Source organism: Arctopsyche grandis, chromosome 5 (genome assembly GCF_051622035.1).
Source record: "Arctopsyche grandis isolate Sample6627 chromosome 5, ASM5162203v2, whole genome shotgun sequence".
Lineage (NCBI taxonomy): Eukaryota > Metazoa > Arthropoda > Insecta > Trichoptera > Hydropsychidae > Arctopsyche > Arctopsyche grandis.
The window spans coordinates 29,799,953-29,822,095 of NC_135359.1; the positions used below are offsets into that span (position 1 = coordinate 29,799,953).

A 22,143-nucleotide genomic window follows, 5' to 3' on the forward strand; every position below is an offset into this window, starting at 1 on the left:
TTGTTTAAGACTATTACTTGTCGGATCAAAAAAAAAACTATTTTTGCTGTTGTTTCTTTTTATTTTAGGATTAGGTATAAGTTTTTTTAATTATTATTTGTGTTAGCACCTATCTTAGTAAAGCAACTTAAATTTAATATTTACAAAAAAGAATAAAAAAATTTAAATTATTCAACGAGTTTTATTACAGAAAAGTCGTAAAAAAACAAAGAAAAATTTAAAATAATTAATTATACAGGTTTTTCATTCCAAATTGACCCTTTTTCATTTCAAATCGACCCATTTTCATTTCAAATTAAACCTTTTTCATTTCAAATTGTTTCACTTCAAATTGACATTGAAAAGGAGTCAATTTGAAAAGATAAAACCCCTTGGAAAACAATACACATGTATGTATATCATGTCATGTAAGAAAATCAAGAAAAATGTTAAGTTATTTGAGAAGCAGTTGTCAAATTTGTTTTGAAAACTCTATTATAAAAAGCAAAAAAAGTTTTTTAAAAACATACCTCTTCTATAATTTGTATATAAAATTATTATTTTGAATAAAAACACCAATAATTGTTTTTTTTACCGCCATCTATGTTTACAACTAATAAGCAAACGTCAACGGTAAACGTCACCGAGTATCTCGCCGGGCAGATTTGAAAAGCTTCTTAAACGATATTTTATCTCTATCGTAATGGCGGAGGATCCATTTACTTATATTGATGACCAAAATGAGCAATATGGCAGAGTATGAAAACGATTGGATAAGAGGCAAACTTTTTCCTGAATTGTAATCGTAAGTGAAACGTAAAGGAGGTATGTAAAAAATGAGTGCAAGCGAGCTATTTTTTTTTAATATTAAAAGATGATTCATTAAGATGCAGGAAAATATTTAAAATAAAACATGAATAATTGATCGGCACGTGTGCTATATATTCGCAACAGCTGTTATGCAACAACATAAAACGAATCGTCGATCAAAAATTTTTCTTTTAATATTTATTTATTTAAAATTACATCAAATACGTATAAAAATCTATTTTCAATTAATTTACAATTATATACAAAAGTTTCAAATTTCAGGCTTTGGAAAGTTAGATTGCTTTATATAAAAAAAGAAAGGTTATTAATCTTATGTAAGATCAATTCGCTTATGCACGAAATGTTGAGCGATTTTAAACCAAGCAAAAGTTTTAATTATAAATTTCACACACTATTATTTTGCATTCGCTGCTGAAACGTTCATTAAACTTTGAATTTTGTTTTAATGCATTTGAGCGCAAAGTAAGAACGAAGTCTTGTACCTCTATATTATAATAACATCATAATTTGAAATAAGAATTTTTCTAATTAATTTTCAATCGTTCTATGCTCATACATTTCGACTTTGTAATTACGGTATAAATAATTAAATATAAAATATTCATAACATTATTTTTGTAAGCTAATTTCAGTCAACTGAATGTGTACATAAATATTTAGTCACTAAAATTGAAACTATGAGTTGTAAGAAAACTTTTGATGTTTTCACAGAACAAAGACATCGATGGATCTATATCTGAATTTAATCGCCCTCATTGTTTTCATTGTACATTGAACATTGAACTAATTACGTCAGAGTGAGGTCAATTATGGCACAACAATATAAAGCGAAATTATTAATATAATTTTCTCCGGTTCTTTGAGGGTGCGCGTGGGGCCAATTTCGTGCAAAAAGACAATGAGCGCGATTAAAACGTTACGAATTTTCCGGCCAAAAGGGATTTCGTCCCATTTGTTTTCGCGTCAAAAACACCAGAAACACACACACACACACTCGCGCGTGCAAAACAGAAAATAATTATGAATGCTTCAACGTTGAAGTGGTGTGTATACACGTGTATATATGTATAAATTTGGAGACCGGGTCTCCGGAATTTCGCTAAATCATCCCCGACAACGGTCTGATCCTTTGTTGTCTTCGTATCTCCACGGGAAATATAAAATTCCACTACTCGACGAGCCTCTCTCTCTCTACATCCCGCAAAAGGAGTTATGCTTTTCGAGAGAAACGGCTCCTAGATGATACAAAACGCGGTGCAAACACGAAAATGCTATTACTGAAAACAAGTAAAAATGTGCGTGTGAAAGTGTTGTATAACTTGGTCCGTTAGCGGACCAAATACTTCCTTTTGTCGTTATGAATAAGAACATATTTTCCGACTACATTTCCAGAAAATAAATTTTACCTTAAAGAAAGTACACGCCAGCCTTGGAGTATTAAAAAAATGTATTTAAATTACAATTTAGTTCAAAAAACCTCTTAAGTAAAAAAAAAGTAAGTATATTAAGAGTAATCATCTCAGTAAGGCTTTATTAAATAATATTTTTCAGAAAAAATTGATCTGCAAATTCTAACTGACATGTATTAGATAATATATTCACAATAAATAGTATATTAATGTGAAATATATGTAGATGATTTAAAAAAATACTAAATTTTGTACAGTTTTTTTGTGTAATACAAAAGTGTATTTAACAATTTTTTTAGATTTTAATTTACTTTTATTTCAAAATCAAAAACAAATTTTAAAAGTGGATCTCAATGTGTCAAAATAAGTTAGAATTTTAGAAAAACAGAACTTTACCGAATTTAAAATAGATATATATGTTCAGTTCCATATATAGAGCGGTTTCAGAAAAAATATTTAAAACAAAATGCAAAAGTATTACTTTTATTAAATTAAAAAATAAAATTTAATCTTCTTATATGTAAAAAGTTTCAACGCAATCCATTTAGTGGTTTAAAATGAAAATAATCGAATGAAAAGACAGAACTTCATCTATTATTACTACGTACATATGTATGTAGATATGTAAAAATAGCATAATATAAAGTTCGTAAAATGTCACAGTTCTGAATAGACACCCTCAGTCCAAGATCAAGCTAAAAAGTCAAAATCAGAGAGTTCAAAAAAAAAAAGATCAACTGGTTCGAGCATAGAGACGTCAAAATGTAAATGATTGCGTGTTGGCCATAGCACGCATATCGAATTATCAGAATTTAAGTATAAACATCTTAACATTCATTATATAACATATAACATCATATAATTAGTGAAGTAAAAATAAATATGAGAGATAATGAGAGTCTATAATGCCAATTTTATAAGATACTGTGTGAAAAAGATAAAATTATAGGCTTTTAAACAATTAAAATTTGATAAAACGAGTGGGGGGCGGAAATATTTTGCGATTATATTTCACCATCGACTAAGCAGACCCATTAAAATCTCTATCGGCGGCCAAAACTTGCAAAATGGCAAAGTTTCAAAGCAATCATAAGAGTGTGGGAAGTTTGTCGGACTAATTGATGAAGTGAAATTAATAAAAACCCTGTAAACAAAGAGGAGACATACATTTGTATGTTTATATGTATAAGGTTGACAATAAGTTGTGTAAAAAATATATAAAACAACGGCAAGCATTTAATTTTCCTATATAATGTGATAGAATTAACTAATAATCGAATTCGTAAAGACGTAATTGATAATCGAGTTTGTGGTAAAATTGTATGTAATCTCAAAAGGGTTTTCTCAAATGAATCTTATCACATGTAGAAATTATAATAGGTATCCTCGATGGCTAAAAATAAATAAATTTCCGGCTTCGTTCGCACGTTCAAATTATGACTCGAGACTGGCGCACATTTAGCATACGATATTTCCGACGCGCATTCATAAAAATCATTTTTCGATAAGGGAATTCTTATGAATCGAATCAGAAAATAGATGGGGCGATTCCGAGGTCGTTTCTTTCATCGACGGCCGGCAACATTGTCGAAAAAATATCTGCCTCCTTCATTCATTTCGATCTTCGGAGAAAATTCGTCCGTATCTGAGCGCGAATGGAATTATAAATGAATTATGGAGATTATTTCCACCATCTCTGTCGATGAATTCGGCTACGGATGCCGAAATTGAATTTCCGCAAAAGGTAAATACGATATGGCACTTCTTACGCTCTTTTAACACGCAAAAGGAAATCTTTGTACATACATTTCCTTCGCCCCGCGCATAATACGTTTTTTCGTTATTGTGCCGGCGAGCATCGGTTATGCAAAATTTCATTTTCCGTCTTCGTTATTACGGTCAGCGATTGTTTTGTCCTTGTATCGTGAAACCCGGAGGCGAAATGCTCCAGAATAATAATTTCCTAATGAAAATTATAAATATTTACAAAATGAAAAGACCGAGAGGGAAGGCAAACGGGTGGTTTCAATATAAGCAAAAGCAAATTATTCTCTTATGATCGAAAGAGTGCAAAAAGCATTTCTTCGTTTTCTCTATACGAAAGAGTTTGGGTATTACCCATATCTCTACTCTACTCCTTTCCTTTTGGGCATGCTTGGGACTTATATTCCCTTGAACTTCGGAGAAACTTCTCATTAATTCGATTCGTTCTCTATCTACTACGTGGTAATACGTCATGCCCGTTGTTATATGGTCGACTTGGGTATCACTTATGATCCTCAATTCACCTTCCACAACCACATCAAGACAGTCGCTGACGTTTCCTTTCGTTGACTTGGATTTGTCTTGAGATATGCTCGGTTATTCTCCAACCCCTTGTCTTCTCGCTTGCTTTTTAACTCGCTTATTAGAAGTAAGCTAGAATATAATGCGATTGTGTGGAATCCGCATGAAGCAAATTACTCTCTCATGATAAAAAAAGTGCAAAAAGCATTTCTTCGTTTTCTTTATAGGAAAGAGTTTGGGTATTACCCATATACATATCTACCCCACTCCTTTCCTTTTGGGCATGCTTGGGTTTAATTCCCTCGAACTTCGGAGAAACTTCTCATTAATTCGTTTCGTTCTCCAGCTACTATGTGGTAATACGTCATGCCCGTTGTTGCTGGAACAGTTGGGACTTTATGCCCCTAATAACTATGTGCGTGGTAGATATCATCATTTGATACCTTGTACCTCCTGCTCGCATATTTATTTTTAGAATGGCTCCCATTCCAAGAACTATTCGACTTCTCAATTAAATCGTTGCTGCTGTGCCTGAATGCGATATATTCCACCTAGGTGAGCGTAGATTTTCAAATATTATTTTAGCATATTTGTCTGGTAATCTGCGCTCATCATTATTTTCATTATTTTAATGTGATGTATGAGTGGAATTTGAATCTACTCTCTTCCATTTGGGCCTCGCAAGGATGTTTTGTATTTGTAGCTTGTTCTTATTAATCGGAACAAGCTGCACGTGCAAGACATTCCCTTCTTTGTATTTTTACTACGTATTAAATTATCTTCGTATTTTATTACTCATTTAAATTTTCATTTATCCGCTATTTTATTACTTTACTGTTTTTTTTATGATTGTGTTTAAATGTTGTTTTTGTTCTTTTCTATTTCTGTAAAAAATTTTAATCTTATTATTTTTCTTTTGCTTTTTGTTCTAACTATTTATTTTTTGTTTTCTCCCTCTCTTGTTTTATTATGTAGGCCGTTGTGGCGCATTAGGTTCTTCCTTTAATGCCATAATGGTCCAAAGCTTTTAAATAAATAAAAAGGCAAAGACTTTTTTGATAAAAATGATATACCTGATTGCTATTTGGTGCCAATGAAAGTCTTTGAGAGTCGTTGGCAGATGAATCACTTCAGAACCATTAGCTCCAGCGTGAACTAAACGAGCACCACCTGCAGATAATTCCAAAGACAAATAGGCGTCCTGTTGTCTTCTTGATCTTAAGCTGAATAATGTACCTTGACCCACTCCACCACTCTGAAAATAATAAAAACGTATTATATATTAATCAGAACGCAAATTGGACCCGATATACATATGTAGGTTGGAACGGAAGCAATTAATAAATTAAAAATGAAAAGTAAATATGCTTGATCAACATAAAAGCAATTTACATAGTATAGAATATGCCATAATTTATGTATTAGATGTATTATGAGCATTTATAAGAATTGTAATTAGGTTTTTCAGCTATTTTCCCTATTATGGTGTACATTAACATTAGAATAATATAATACTATGATTACTAACAAAATTAATTCAAAATTGTACAATAGAAAATGATCAGTAGATCAGTAGCTATTAAAATAGATATAAGATGTATTGTGAACATAATTTAGTAATAATAAAAAGCATTTAAAAATCAAAATTACTTAAACTTACATAATATATGAGATTTACGTTATTATTATGGACTATTTTTGAATTTTGGTTTCAAAAGGATGAGTTAAAACTTGATGGATGTACACTTCACAAAATTCTATACAAGTTTTCTGAGAAATGTTTGCACAACATGTCATGTCTCAAAGCTTTATAAATGTTTAGTTATATTATTGCTTGAACATTTGTTTTTTATGAATTGCATGCATAAATATGCATTTAATTTCTGTATAGTCAATTCATTTTTTTAAAAACCTCCTTTACGTTTCACTTACGATTACAATTCAGGAAAAAGTTTGTTTTCTCTTTTCCGTTATATTTTTGACCACTGTTGCCATGGCATTAGGAATTCCTGTATGCCACAACGGTCCAAACTTTAAGTAAATAAATAAATAAATGTTGTCAGATTAAGCCGCGTATAAATGCTCTCTATAGTTAATCAATTTTTCGCCTGTTAATCAATTTTTAACTATTTAAAAGTTAAAAAACATACTTGAGCGAAAATTTAACAAATTTTTAAGACGATGTTTGACCTTGTGCTGAACTCACATGAGTTTATCATCAAATAATTAGTTTAAGTATGAAGTAATGTACAATAATTTGTAGTTTAGTTTTATTATATTATAATATTGGGTCATAGTGACATAACAGGTATGCCAAATTCTTCAAAAAAATTAAGTACATTTACATTTGTTTTTCAATTTAAGTGTAACTTTTTAAAATGTTAATCGTTATATCCGCGCAATCCTACATATACATATATAGGAACTACGAATTTGAGTCAATATCAATGAAGCGAGAGTAATTTTTTCCATTAAAAATTCATAAGAATATGTCATTGTGCTATCGGAGAATTGTATTCGAATTATAAATGGATCAAATTCGAATCCAGTCTTAACGGAACGAAGATCGGATTCGAGAGTAAAAAAAGCGTATTAAGCAATTCCAACGAGACGGATTGATATTGTTAACGTAATTGAAATTTCATTTGTACGAACAAAAGGGAAAAATCTCAGATACCAATTTGAAAAGCATTACTTACTTATCGTCTGCATGGGAATAGACGAACATTTTTAATCGGACAAATGAGGCACATTAATTGAACGGAACGAAAGCATGCAAAATTCGATACATATGTAACATTCAAGACAGTCAATTTGGTTACATTTTATTTTTTCATTCACATTTAAACCTCTTTTATGCGTGCAATATATTATACCTATATAAAGAAACAATTTTCTAAGAACGTATGTATACAAATACGAATAAAGGGAAAATATCGCTGTAGGATTTCGATAATAACATTCAGACACATATTGTGAAATGTCTGTCAATCAATTTCACATCACACGCGCGTTCAAATCGCATGAAATAAATAATATGTATATTTTTAAGCCGCGGCACGACGCATTTGGCGTGTTTATCGATATTACATACAAAGGGCGAATTCAATCATTCAAAATTTGAAACGATTTCGCTAAACGAAGTCGAGAAAAACCGGTTTAATTTAGTCTCGTGTTTAAACGCGAAACGTTATTACGGGTTAGAGCTAACCGCGCATAAATAAAACGGGGACCAATTTAATTTTCGCCAGGTGCGTCCAACCTTTTCACACAGACGATCGAACCCCCACCCCCACCAATAAAGTGCGAACGATTTTCAGAACCGACCGCGATAAATTCAAATTACGGTCGACTGCAATTATTTCTAACGACTACACATTTTTTTTAAAGCCGCGAACTTTTCAACGACCCTCCCCAATACGATCCAATCGTATGTATTCGGTTCGAAAGTCGGAAAATTTCTATAATATATAAAAGGTGATCAATTTTTTTCTTTAATAAAATCAAACATTATGTATTTGTAGCTGAAAAATTACTATTCCAATACGTCCATTACTAAAGAAACCGCCAAGTGCTGTACCTTTTTTTGTTGTTCAATATACGCCTATTACCTAAGAGAGTTTATATGTACACATTTATTTTGATCTTACATTAGAAATTTGAAATTCATAATTGTTAATTTTGAGGAAAAAACATTAATCAGAGAAAACCTTAAAAAGCCAGTTTTCGGTTTTTTGAAAAATGGTCAAAAAGCCGGCTTTTCGGTTTCGGCTCAAACCGGCTTGGAAGCCCTACTGAAAAATTGATTTACGGCAATTGTGCGAAATATCCTTCATACAGTCAAAATAAATGGTTGACGGACTATTGGACGAATGAAAATTTTTCCGACGGACGTTTGGCTGAACGGATACTTCGCCGAACGGACATAAGAACCAGCAGAATAGACAAATGGTTAGCATATAATGCTTTGAACAAAGTGGTCACGAGTTAAAATCCCACTGGTTTCTGCTGGCCAGACCTTGGATTTGTGATTCCAGGTGGATCGTTTCCTATCAGAATTTGCCAATTTATCTGATTTTCATTGAAACGGTTCCAAAAATTGGCAACCTTACCCATTTTCTCACTCAATCTCGAGTTTTCAGCAATCTCGAATTTCGCTGAATTAAAAAAAGCTGCAAATTTAAAAATTGAGCATATATGTCCGTTTGGCTAAAAGTTCATCGAAAAGTGTCCAATCGGCCAAAAGTCTGCGCATGAAATAATTTATGGTAAAATTTTCGATACATTTTAACAATACATATATCTGTACTATATGTACATATGTATATCTTGAATATTTTGTTTGATTAATCATACAAAATCACCTCAATGTGACGGTTAAAATTACTCAAATAAAAACAAGACAGTGCCACATATGTATTATATTAAAGTCATAAAAAATCGCGTTATAGTATTTGATGTTTAATAATTGAATAATTTTCAGTAGCTCTCAGAGTATTGAAGATCACGTAGTTCGAAGCCAATTGACCTTGGCGTTTCTGAAAATGATGCAATAATTGAACTTCATGGCTTTTAAAGCGATTATTTAATGACTTATGTAAATAATTGTGCCATCATCTTGTTGATAAAGTAAATTCAATCTAAAAAAGGTCAGTATAATTTGAAGTGAATATTTTTGTCTATAGGAAATAATATGCACGATATTCTGTTCTATGTACATAAAATTAAGCTTTAAGATACATTTAAGTTTCCAACGTCAGTCATAATATTGTAGTTTGTTTAAGGAATACTTCTTTATTGATCTTTGGATCATTCTTTATATATTTTTGGTACGTGTGTGGAAAGGTGTGATTTTAGAGGTCGCAAGAGGCAAAAGGGCAAAAGGAAGTTGTGAGATGAGAGGGGTGTATGAAAGCAGGTGCCCCTTCTTTTCCTTAAACCCTCCCCTTTCTTTCCTTCAGGTGGGGCGTTAATTGAAATCCGAGGGGGAGTCTCTGGCTCTGAATGAAACGAAAAGAGAATCAATTTTTCTTTTGAATTGCTAATTTTTCGAATTGCAAATTTCCATAAATATACGCAGGTGCTTTCCCCGACCGGAGATTTAGATAAAAAAGGTTATTCGCGCAATTAAGCCGTAATATTTTTTAAATTAAATTTATTATATCGCAAAATCGACGCTTCGTATCGCACGATTGCATATTTCGACGAATTTCTTTTCGATTTAATTAATTTCGCGATATTTTCCACCTTGGTGAGCGTAGATTATCGGATATTATTTTAACATATTTATCTGGTAACCTGCGCTCATCATTACTTTCTTAATTTGAATGAGATGTGTGAGTGGTATCTTAATCTACTCTCTTCCATTTGGGCCTCGCAGGGATGTTTTATATCTGTAGCTTGTTCTTATTTATTGGAACAGGCTGCAGGAGCATGACTTTCCTGTATTTGTATTTTTTATTATTTTAATTTTAATTACTATAAAATTCTTTCATTAATATAATTGCTATTGTTTTTTTATGATTATCTATACATGTATTATTGTCTATGTATAAACATATGTTTATATTTATTTTTCTTTCTCTCTTTTCTTTTATAATAAATTCCCTTCTTTGTTTTTTTTTTATAATTTGTAACTATTATTATTAGTTGTTTGTGTATATACATATATGTTTTGTTTTTGTTATGTCTAATTTCTTTAGTTATTATTTTGTTTATTTTCTTTTCTGTTATATTTTTGACCATTGTGGCGCATAAGGAATTAAACCTGTAATGCTGCAATGGTCCAAACTTTAAATAAATAAATAAATAAATTGTTTATATGTATATCAAATTTGGTGTTTTTTTTTTGCTTAAAATTATATATGTATTTGTTTAGTAATTTTTATTTAACATACAAATAAACTTATTAAACCACGAAAAATCTTGAAATAAAAAGTTAACATAATCCAAATTAATTCGCGCCAAATATGTATCACATTTGACTCGAAATACCGTAACATCACAACAAAGACATTTTCCACAAATCCGAATTAATCTGATACGATAACACCCTGCGTAAATTTATAAGGGACGAATAAATCAAATTATTATTCCTTTCAAGAATACATACCTATTATTATATAAATATAAACAAACACACAGTTGAATTAGCACGGCTAAATATAATATAATTTACGGGGTCAACGGGGACCCAGCATCCATCATTCGTATTGGGAATACGCCACTGCGGCCAACCTTTTGGCACACGACAAAATTGAAATTCGTGCATGAGTTGATTAAATTCGTGATGGAGGATACGGGGGATGGGGAGCAGGGGGCGGGGGGTCGATAGGACTCACCTCGGGCCTCAGCCTCAGAGACAGGAACAGGGTGAAATCCTTGGGGAAACCCTGCGAAGGACCTGTCTGATGGAAGAGTTGAGCTGAGGGTAGCCACACGTAGGAGTCGGCTCTTAGTCTCCACGCCTGGGGTCTTCCGGGAACGCGGGCCCATGTTGCACGCCCCTGCAGGGACCTTCCACGCTCCTGCTTCTCGTCCAAAGGACTCACAGCACCTACGTAGAAATGTCATTTCATAGTACAGTGAAATTAATTCTTTTTCGTAATATAAACATAATAATAATAAATATATTTGTAAGAAAAAGGGGCTAGAACCCGCATAATAGACTAGTGGTGGTTAGCATATAATGCTTTGAACATAGTGGTCTCGGATTCAAATCCCACTGGTTTCTGCTGGCCAGACCTTGGATTTGTGACTCCAGGTCGATCGTTTCCTATCAGAGTTTGCCAATTCATCTGATTTTCATTGAAAATAAATAAATAAATGAATATTAGAGTATACTTTCACATTAGGGCTAGTGGCAGAGAGCGGTCTTCGTGACGAGCCAGAATGTAAAATTACAGAAAACGCAAATATCGGTAAATTCCCTTATAGTGATAGATTGGTTTCAGAAGAAAATAAGAATAATATACATGCATAAATACGGGTCTACGTGACGAGCCAGAATGTTAAATTACATAAAACACAAATATCGGAAGGCAAAGATCGAAAATCGAAAGATCTTAAGTCGAAAGATAAAAAAAAGGGTGCATGATAAACGGTACATACTCACTTAATTTGCGCGAGCAGGGTACAACAGGAACAAGAGGAACAGGCTTTTCCTCCCGTATTCTGCGCGCGCACATTAAAACGGGAGGAAAAGCCTGTTCCTCTTGTTCCTGTTGTATCCTGCTCGCGCAAATTAAGTGAGTATGTACGTGAGTATGTACCGTTTACCATGCACCCTTTTTTTGATCTTTCGACTTAAGATTTTTAATTTAGTTACTAAAGAATTAAAAAAAAAATAAAAAAAGAGAATAAAAAAAAAATTAATCAATTTAGATTTTTTAAATATATAGTATTTTATAAATTTCTCTAGTAACTAAATAAAATAATTCATCATCCATCGGATGACATAAACACGTGCGAAATGTAACTGTTATGAATTACATTTTCAATCAATATGTATGTACATGTATTTAATTGGGTCAACGTGACTATTTAATTGGTCAATGACCTCACATAATGTGTCACGAGAAGTGAATGATTTATGTCACGTATTCCAAGTTATACGCATTTTAATTTTGTTTTTATTCAATTCAAACAATTCAATTATAGTTTACTGTAATATTTATAAATTTTGAAAAAATCTTTGTTTTTCTTGTTTGGTTTTAATTTTTAAATTTCGGTGCGCCGAAATGATGCCGCGCTCAGTTGCACCGCGCCGAAATGTCGCGCGATTTTATTCGCGCTGAAATGTCGGGACACCACCATTCATTCATGTGTTACTTCTTCGTAAGATTATTTTTATGATCGAGTTTGTTCCAATTTCATTTTTACTAAAGTGCCATTACAGCTGCCCAAATCGACACTTATGGCCAAACTTGTACGTATTTATGTCATATATACAGTATAAATAGTTTGAAATTATATCTAATCAAACAGTATTGGCAAACAGAGGGCAGGTAGAGAATTCGTGAGAAACTGTTTCAACAATTAAATAAGATAATCTGGAAAACTTTGACAGGAAACGATCGAATCGGAGTCACAAATATACAGATCTGACTAACCGCATCGTAAAAAATACTTCAATTAAATTTAATGAATTCTGTCTGTGATTAAAGTTCATATAGTAATGCTTCTGCAGATAAGTCTGTCGTAAGATCTTTATTTTATTTTATTTTATTTTATTAATTGAAAAATCAACAGACAGGATGTACATAGATATGTATAAAAAACAAATAGTAAATAAATAATATATGTAACATCCGAGTCCAATAATAGATTTTTACAAAAATGAAAAAGATAAATATGAGGAAAACAAATTGAAAAGTAAAGAATAAAGGCATGACAAAATATGTAGAACATTGCATAATTAAACTATAGTATTAAAATATTTGGAAAAGGTTATAAAATAGAATATAAGAAGAAATTGAAATTTACAAATATAAAATAAATGAAAAAGGTAAATACAAAATAAACAAATGAAAAGGAAAAGAATGAAAGCTATAATATGATTAAATAGCACATTACATAACTAAACTTAAGTATATAAATCTTTAGTTATTAAGTACTGTCTTAGCTACATATGTATGTATGTAGATACGATACGAGAAAGAGTACAAAATAAAAATATATCAGCTTCCTTTTTAAGAATCTATTTACGGACAATGAATTATTTTTTATCAAACGTAATTTTAGAATCATATAGACGTAAAAATAAACTTTTTCGTTAGTATATAAAATAAACTCCTATCCTTGGTGTTTGCTATTGGTCAGACCTTGGATATGTGACTCCAAAGTCGATCGTTTCCTAAAAGAGTTTGCCAATTTATTTGATTTCATTGTTGAAACGGTTCCTCATCTAATTGGCAGAAACCATTCTACCCAATATGTCACCACTATTTGAATGATTTTATAATTTATCACCTTTCAATTAATTATATGATTTAAAATTATTTACATAAAATTGAGTATATAAGCTATGCTGCCTTTCCCAAAGTTTAATAAATAAATAAATATTGTGACTATAATATTCGGTTCGTTATTTTATGATATGAACCGTTTTATTTGAATGTGGCAAAATTTCAATTATCAGTTCCAAAAACATTATTTCTGTTCGACTTAATTCACAAATTGTTATCACTTATTATAATTCGATACGTCAAGAAATTTCGAAAAGCAGAATATACGTACGTATTACAACAGGCCACCAGTATTTTTAAATATTGTTTGACTTAAATCATAACGTTTTGCGAAATAGTTCTCGGAATGAAGATAAGTGGAATTTTGCAACTATCAAATATAACCGCTCATATTTTGAGGTCTTCCATACAAATCAGTAAATAATTCACATGGCCGATAGAGTTAATTCACATAGCCGATAGTTTTACGTAAATGGTTACTCCAACAGATAATATTATATTTATGAGGTGGTTCGTAGATGATTGAATCTGGTAATTTAATCTATTTATTGTGCTTTCCTAAGATTGAAGCATATTTAAATGAATTTTTGGAAAAAAACGCTTGGTATCATCGAATTTTTTGATCTGTTTTGAAATTTCTCCTTTTAAATGATGTCATATGATTGTAAAGCTCTTTTGTACCTTTGCAGTTGAACATGTTGCAGATCCGAAGTCGGACTTTCGGGCCAGGACATGATATTTCGTGACGTTGACAGGACCTCTCTTGACGTTGATTCCCACTACCACATGAGACACTGCAAGGTGTCCATTCTGTCCAATCACTCCAACCTGTGGATTAGATATTTGATTAAATATTAAAAAAAAAACACGTCAATTGATCAAAAATTGATTTTAAATATATGTAATATACACACATAAACTGTTTTATATGCGATTTCGAATACAAATTAAGCTATTTTATTACACAATTTTGCTGGAACTATACATATTATATTATAGGAAAATTTGGTTATTTTAATAGGAAAAGGCAATAATATGATGTTTTTTTGTGACGTCTTATAATTTCGTATGCATAGAATATGTCAATGTGAATAAATCAAACGAATTTACGATCGTACGCCTCGTACCATACGAGCCTTTTAAAAAAGCTATTTAATACATACATAATATTATAGACGAAACCCACGCGCATCAATCATATCGATTTTTCACGCGCGAATTTAAATCGCATGTACGTGCGAAATTCGCAAGCGAATAGTTTTTCACCCGAACTTTCACCGGCGCGGAAAGTTTTAACCTGTTCCCGGAAAATCGAGCGAACTCGACTGAAACTGAATTTTGATTTTTTTTTTCGTCGTCGCACCTCGCACATTAAATCACTATACATACATATATATTATATATGTATATATATATATATATATATATATATATATATATATATATATATAGATACATAAGTATGTATGTATGTATGTAGAGACACCGGGGAAATACGGTCCGTCTTCTAATGTTAGGCAGTTTACTGCCGAAGTTGGGATCGAACGAAAAAAATTGGGGGACTTTGTTCGTATGTGGGATGGGATGAGGCGGGATTATTGAGTCATCCCTTTTCCGACATCCGTTCACGGTGACGGGGTGACTAAATCAATTTTTTCCCGTGGAAGCCTATCGGGAAAAGATTGCAGCGCGAGATAACTCGGAAATATGGGTTGTTGCGTTGTTGTCGTGTCCGTGTTTCTGTGAGATTCTTTGTGTTTTCCGTTTGAAGGAACATAATTTTATGGAATGTTTGCAGACAGACAGCCGGTTTTCTTTCGCTACGATGAACTGAACAATTGCAAAGTTGGATTGAAGCCCATTTAACATTCAAGGATATTTAAATGTAGTCGTGTAATGGAGTTGATCTTTGCGATTTTCTTTTTACATTCACAATTTAATTTTTATATAACAACTAACTGAATCCGACATGCGTTGCAATGCCACAATAACGCATGCAATTCTCGTTCCCGTTCCCTATCCCGTTCCCGTTCCCGTTCTCGTTCCCGTTCCCGTTCCCGTTACCATTTGTCGGAAAAACGCAAGCAGCGAAAACATTTGAAATTATAGTGTTGCAATGACACCCATTCTCGTTTTTTTTCACAGTAATCTTCTCGGACATGCATACAACAAATTCCTTAAAGTTCCATCGTAATCGGTTCAGTGGTTTAGGAGCCTATTCGAGACACATACACAGACATCATAATCATCTACAGCCATTCACTATCTACCATCCATGGATGAAGGCCTCTCCAAAGAAGACATTATATGTATATACATATATGTATGTAGTGTATGACGTTTTTTATATTTTTATTATTTTATGTATGTACATATGTACATATGTATGTTTGTATATTATTTTTATTTTCTTATGAAACCAATCTATCAATAAGGGGATTTACTTTGTTTTGCTATTTTATTTACGATTTTTTATATGCTAATTAAATTTCAATATTGCGAAGTATGAAATACCATTTTATTTATTTTATAATATGTAGAAACAAATGTGAAGTTCGTAATGTAATAAGAAAAATATTGAAACCAAAACATTTTCAAAAACAATCATCTTTAACAGTAATCACAATAATGAATTAGTGACTTCAAGTAACACATAAACTTGATGATTTCCAAAAATCTAATGAGTTTTCTTAGTTTTTCTTTTTCGAATTATTCTTACTGTTATTTTTTATTATATAATTTTATAAGTACATATGTATTCTCTACCAATTTTTTTTGAAAAAATAAATAATATTATAATTGAAATTGTTTTCAAAATAATCACAAAAAAAATATGTAAGTTTAAAAAAATCAAAACGGAATAAATTAAACTAAATGCAAATGAGTTTATACACACAATAAAGACATAAAAAGCGCAAACAATAAAAATAAATTGGCTCATATGGATGAGAATATTATTATTTAAATGATAGAATATTTGAAAAATAATTCGATAATTTGATATTTATGAACTTTCTGAATAGGAAATTTTATCGATATATATATGTATATATATATATATATATATATATATATATATATATATATATATATATATATATATATATATATATAAATATATATAAATATATATATATATATATATATATATATATATATATATATATATATATATATATATATATATATATATATATATATATATATATATATATATATATATATATATATATATAATTTATGGAATCAGAATATATTAATTGTGATTTCATACCCAATTGAATGATCACCCTTGTACACCCTTATGTGCACCCTTTACAGTCATTCGGATCACACATCGTTATAATTTATGTTTATGTTTAATTGTTATTTTGTTTTTTTTCTTTTTTGTGTTATATTTTTTGACCATTGTGGCGCTTTACGAATTCCTGTTATGCCACAATGGTCTGTTTAAAATAAATAAATAAATAAATAAATAAATAATTTAAGTTAATTGGAAATTTTTATTTATCTCGACCCTTGAAAATGTATTTAAATGATCTGTCCCCTGTTCCTATCACTTGATTCCGTGTTTTTCGCATCATTCAATTAAATTCCTAATAAGATGCGATGCAGAAGTTTTTACATTATTTTAGTGGCCTAATACGTGGCGCACAAATGTATTAGGCCACTAAAATTTGTCCACGCCTGTATATGATAATATTAAACTTATATTGGACTTTGAATTCAATTTTTTTCAGAAACTCTTTCATTTTAAAATAGGCTTTTAATTAATTTTAATCTAGTATCCCGCTCTAAATTGAAACGTCGCGTCGTGTCGTTTATCTCATGCGAATAATCAATATTGAAACGTGCATCCGTTGAAACGGCACACACTCAGATGCATTGTGTTCTACGAATGCAGAGCAATAATCCAAGCATGCACATACTGCACGTGCAAGGCTCGGTCTTGTGTTGGACCATGTTCATGACAACAATTGCAAGGTACTCAATCGATTATGCTACAACACTGTTGAAACGTTCCCCCATTTGCGCCCATTCCCTTTGAGGACATAGGGAACTTGTATGTATATGAATGTAATTGTGTATATACTATGCCACAAAGACCACACCGCAAACTCCATTAGGTTCGGTGAGTTCATGTTAAATTTATCGGAGAAAATGTACAATTAATGTCGTCGCAGTATAAGGAAAATAAAATAGTTAAGTTCGTGGAATAAAAGGCGTCTGGGGTGAAGTTTTCAAACAGAGGGATAGATTGTTGGTAAACATTGTGCAGAGTGGAGTGAAAAAAGAAAGGTTGCTTGATGGAAAAGTGTTGGAGAGTATTCTTTTCAATACTCGGCAAAGTCTACAACCGATTTATCTATACTGTGACATCAAAGATGCTATAATAGTGAAGATAATAAAAAAATAGAAGCAGTAAACAGTAAACAGACTATCGTCTACTACACACAGTATACCATTGAATTTCCATACACGTACATATATGAATATATGCATTATTCAATAGTGGTGAATTTATATATTTTTTGAACATGAATAATGTTTTTAATACATATGTATATCATATTTGATAAATAAAGTATGCAATGTCAGTATATGCAATGTTCATTCAATAAAATTTTAAATAATACATTAAATACATTAAGCGGACAATAAAACAGACTAATGTGTGACTAATAACACTGAGCAAATTCACCACTATTCAAAATGAACGAAGTGGAAACAATCCAATCTTCACTAAATTGAATAGAAATATGTATATTTTGGACTTTTGAAATTCGCTAGACTAATAATTATAAGTATTTTAAAGCAATTATATTCACAATCAATAGAAAAAACATCCGACAATTGATCTGTATACTCAATTTTGGCCCAGAAATACTAGGTTTTGAATTAAAAACTGTAAAAACCAAAAATCTAAAAAAAATTTTTTTTTTTTTTTTAAACACTCATATATCATTAAATGAGAAAAACCCACAAAAATTATTGTTATATTCGAATTAAGTCGGCCAAACTTAATATAAAACTCAGTGTAATTGAATCACTATTGAAATTCTAGAGAAAATATAGAAATGGTGACGGAATTAACTTCAAATGACAATACGTTTTCAAATTTATAACGCGTACTTATACGCTGTTTGAGGATTTTTTTATATTTAAAATGTTAAAATGTAAAGAATATATCATGTTTATAGTCATATTTTATCTTGAAGAGAGTAGTATGTGCTTGTATCCGATCACTGAACCGTACAAACATACAGAATTTAATACACACTGACGTGATTTAAGTTAATTTTTGTGGTCCTTTCTTGCTTGTTTATTTTATGCGTATAAATCGATGATATTACAGAGACATACACGATTATATTGGTATAAATAGACTTCTAAAACTAAATTCGTCTCATTGTATCTGAGTTCCATATGTATGTATGTATGTACATAGAACCGCACCTATGAAGCTCAAGAGAATGTAACCAATGTCAAATCTGATAAGATAATTTTATCATTTGATATTTGGATTGTAAATAGAAAGCATTAAGTTATACAAAAAATCTATATTAGTAAACATGACAATGTGGAAGTAAATAAAAGGTTGATTTTATATATTAATATACGGCATATTGTATGTACATTTTCGTTAGAAATGTATAGACAATTGAGTTTCCTTTCACTAAAGTGTCTGACGGTGATTTTTATTTGAGTCTGAACATTTCGAAAAATCACTGAATTCTCACGGGAAATGTCTATAAATGTAGACATCACTGCAGTGACAGGCTTGAAGCTATCGAATTGCATTCGTAAATGTTCTACATACGTGCGGCAATTCAGGAAAATTCTCGGAAAAATCGAGAAAATTTATATTTTTAATATGTGTAGGGATAGCGGGATATCGGATTCTGTTATATGTAAAGTTTTAACGCCGTATAACGTCGTTCTGTAACGATTTACACGTTTTGTTTTCAAGTCACTCAAAGAGGAAGCTGCAAAGTTGGCCCATTGAAAGTTGGACCACTCTTGTAACGACGCTCTCCGTATAACCTTTTTCACTATCGACCCTTAAAACTGCGAGGCGCAAAAGAAACGCTCCAGCATCAATCTGGAAACTTGGAAAGGGATGGTGTATCTGCGAGTCCTTTTTTCCATCTTGTTCTCAAAAAGGAACTGCGTCCGTCCAAACTTTGTCTGCTCCTCAGCATTTCTTCGAAATGATTGATCGATGATTCTTGTAAACCACTCGCAAAGTGTGCACAAGTATTATTTTACAACTGTCAAACAGTATGATTTAACACACTTTGTTAAGATTGTTCAATTCGATTGCGGATTCGTCACATTAACGAGTGCTTAAAAATGTACTAGATTTTTCCAAAGATATATTTAAAATTAGTATGATGAAATTGTATTCCGAGTATAAAGAGGTAATAAGAATATTTAGTATAAATAACAGGTTACCTAACAGTATTTATTAGCTTTGTTGGAATTGAATGTTTAAGGGCTTTGTTTATGTCTTTTTATGAGTATTTTAGAAAGCTTTTGCCCAAATTTTACACCATTTGAGGATTAGAATTAAATTACGACAACGCTTTGTGAAGCAAGATGAGATTTTTATATAGAAATTCTTTGTATCAAATTGAATTTGAGATGAACACGAAAGCTGATTGGTATTTTATTGGTCGTTGTAAATAAATGTTCTTGTTGTATTATGGATACGACTTCAAAATTCACATGAATCAAATATTAGTTAGGATTTATTTTAATGTTTGATTATAATTAAAAGGCAAAATTCGCTTAGGAATATTTCATTTTATTACGATGAATCGAAATGTTTTGGGTCAACAATGAAAGTAAATTATCCCGCATATACAAACATAAGATTATAAGCAAATACACGTACATACATATATGCACATATATGTACATACATACATATAAGTAATGGGAGAAAGATTATAGTGTTAAGAAAGAATCATTACTCGCTTAGACGAGACAACTGGATAGTAAAATGAAGAAATATCTTATTTAAAATGTAAAAAAAATGTAAACGGTCGGAATTTTTCAATAAACAGTAAGATGATTTTATAGAAATTGAGAATAATAACAATCTAATAATATACTATATACGAATATTTTAAGTGAATTATTACACTATTTTCGATCCGTATTTTTTAATAAATACATAATTTTTAGACACTTGATTTACTGTGTTAAAAATAATCCGATAACTACTGTCCTGGACTCACAGCGTCCAGTTAAAATCTTTTGTTTTAAGTTGAAATAATGCAAATTCTGCAAGGTTATCTATTGTAATTCCCTATACAATCGTTTTATTATGTATTAAACATTAAATAATGTAAAATTTATGTTGCTTTTGATCAATGTTTTATTTTTTAATGACATAAACTAAATCATAAAGGTGTTAATGAGGAAGATATAAAATATCATTCATTTGGAGAAATAAAAAAATAAGTTCGGTCACTCTCCAACCATTACAGTGCGGCAAGTATTAATAAATCAATGAGTGAAAATATAACTATTTATAAGCAATTTACTGAAGCATTGAAGCAGGTCTTAAAATATTCACCAATTAAATTTTTGTAGATATATGAATATTTGGAGTGCGATGAAAAATAAAAAGAGGCTTAAGTTGGGTGAAAATAACTTGGATAAATACTTTATAGCTTAAATACTATCGTAAAAGTTGCTCATCTTGATTTTGATTGTTGAAAATTTTAAAATAATTTCGTTATGATTTTAAAATACATTTTATTCCATTATTTAAAAGCCATATATGTTCACAGGATGTCTCAAGTCTACATATTGAAACAGTGACTGGTTCAGTCATCATTATCATCATGCTTTTTATTGTTATTTATTTATTTATATAGCAAACTGCTAATACATATAATACAAAATAACAAAATAATAACAAAAAATTATAAATCATCTTCCACAATGGTATCCATTAACACCCTTCAATTAAGTATTTTATTTTTTACATATTTATTTTTATTTTATTTTATCTTTAATTTATACCAAAAAGGTCCAGCAGGTAGTCCCAATGCGCCTTCCTGGCCAAAAACATTGTTCATTTAATACAAATATTATCAGTGTTATACAAAGTACATAAATACATATCAATTAACATCCACAGAGACATTTATGGTGAAATTTGTAAATTTGCAGCATTTTATACAATTCAGCGAAATTGGAGATTGCTGAAAACTCGAGATTTTGCGAGAAAAGGGGTAAGGTTCCCAATTTGTTGGAACTGTTTAAATGAAAATCAGATAAATTGGCAAACTCTGATAGGAAACGATCAACCTGGAGTTTAAAAATCCGATATCTTGCCAGAAATAATCAAATTCACTTTCTCAAATTCATATACGTGAGTAAACAAGTCCATTTGATAGTGATAGTTAGATAAGATAGGAATACCGGACTTTGGCCAACCCAAGAGATCATTTATATAGATCACGATTCGACCACATTAGTCAGTCAGCACCATCGAGACTCCGAGAGTGGTAGTCATCACCATCCAGATTTCGAGAGTGGTAGTCATTAATATCGACCCCGCAAGTGACGGCAAAGTGAACCAAAGTTAGTTAAACAAAGTTCTACGAATCTCATTTTAAATTCATCATCGTTCCATAACACTGTTCGACAATTAA

The 22,143-nt window shown here is 31.0% G+C and overlaps 1 protein-coding gene across 1 annotated transcript in view; it reads right to left on the reverse strand.

Moving 5' to 3' along the window:
- Positions 1-22,143, reverse strand: part of LOC143912404 (uncharacterized) — a 168,404-nt gene that overhangs the window by 5,887 nt on the left and 140,374 nt on the right. The window contains exons 5-7 of the mRNA XM_077431680.1: positions 14,153-14,299; positions 10,847-11,061; positions 5,579-5,760 (exon numbers count right to left, since the gene is read on the reverse strand). Of these exons, the coding sequence (XP_077287806.1) occupies positions 5,579-5,760; positions 10,847-11,061; positions 14,153-14,299 (544 nt within the window). The remainder of the gene's footprint in view (positions 1-5,578; positions 5,761-10,846; positions 11,062-14,152; positions 14,300-22,143) is intronic.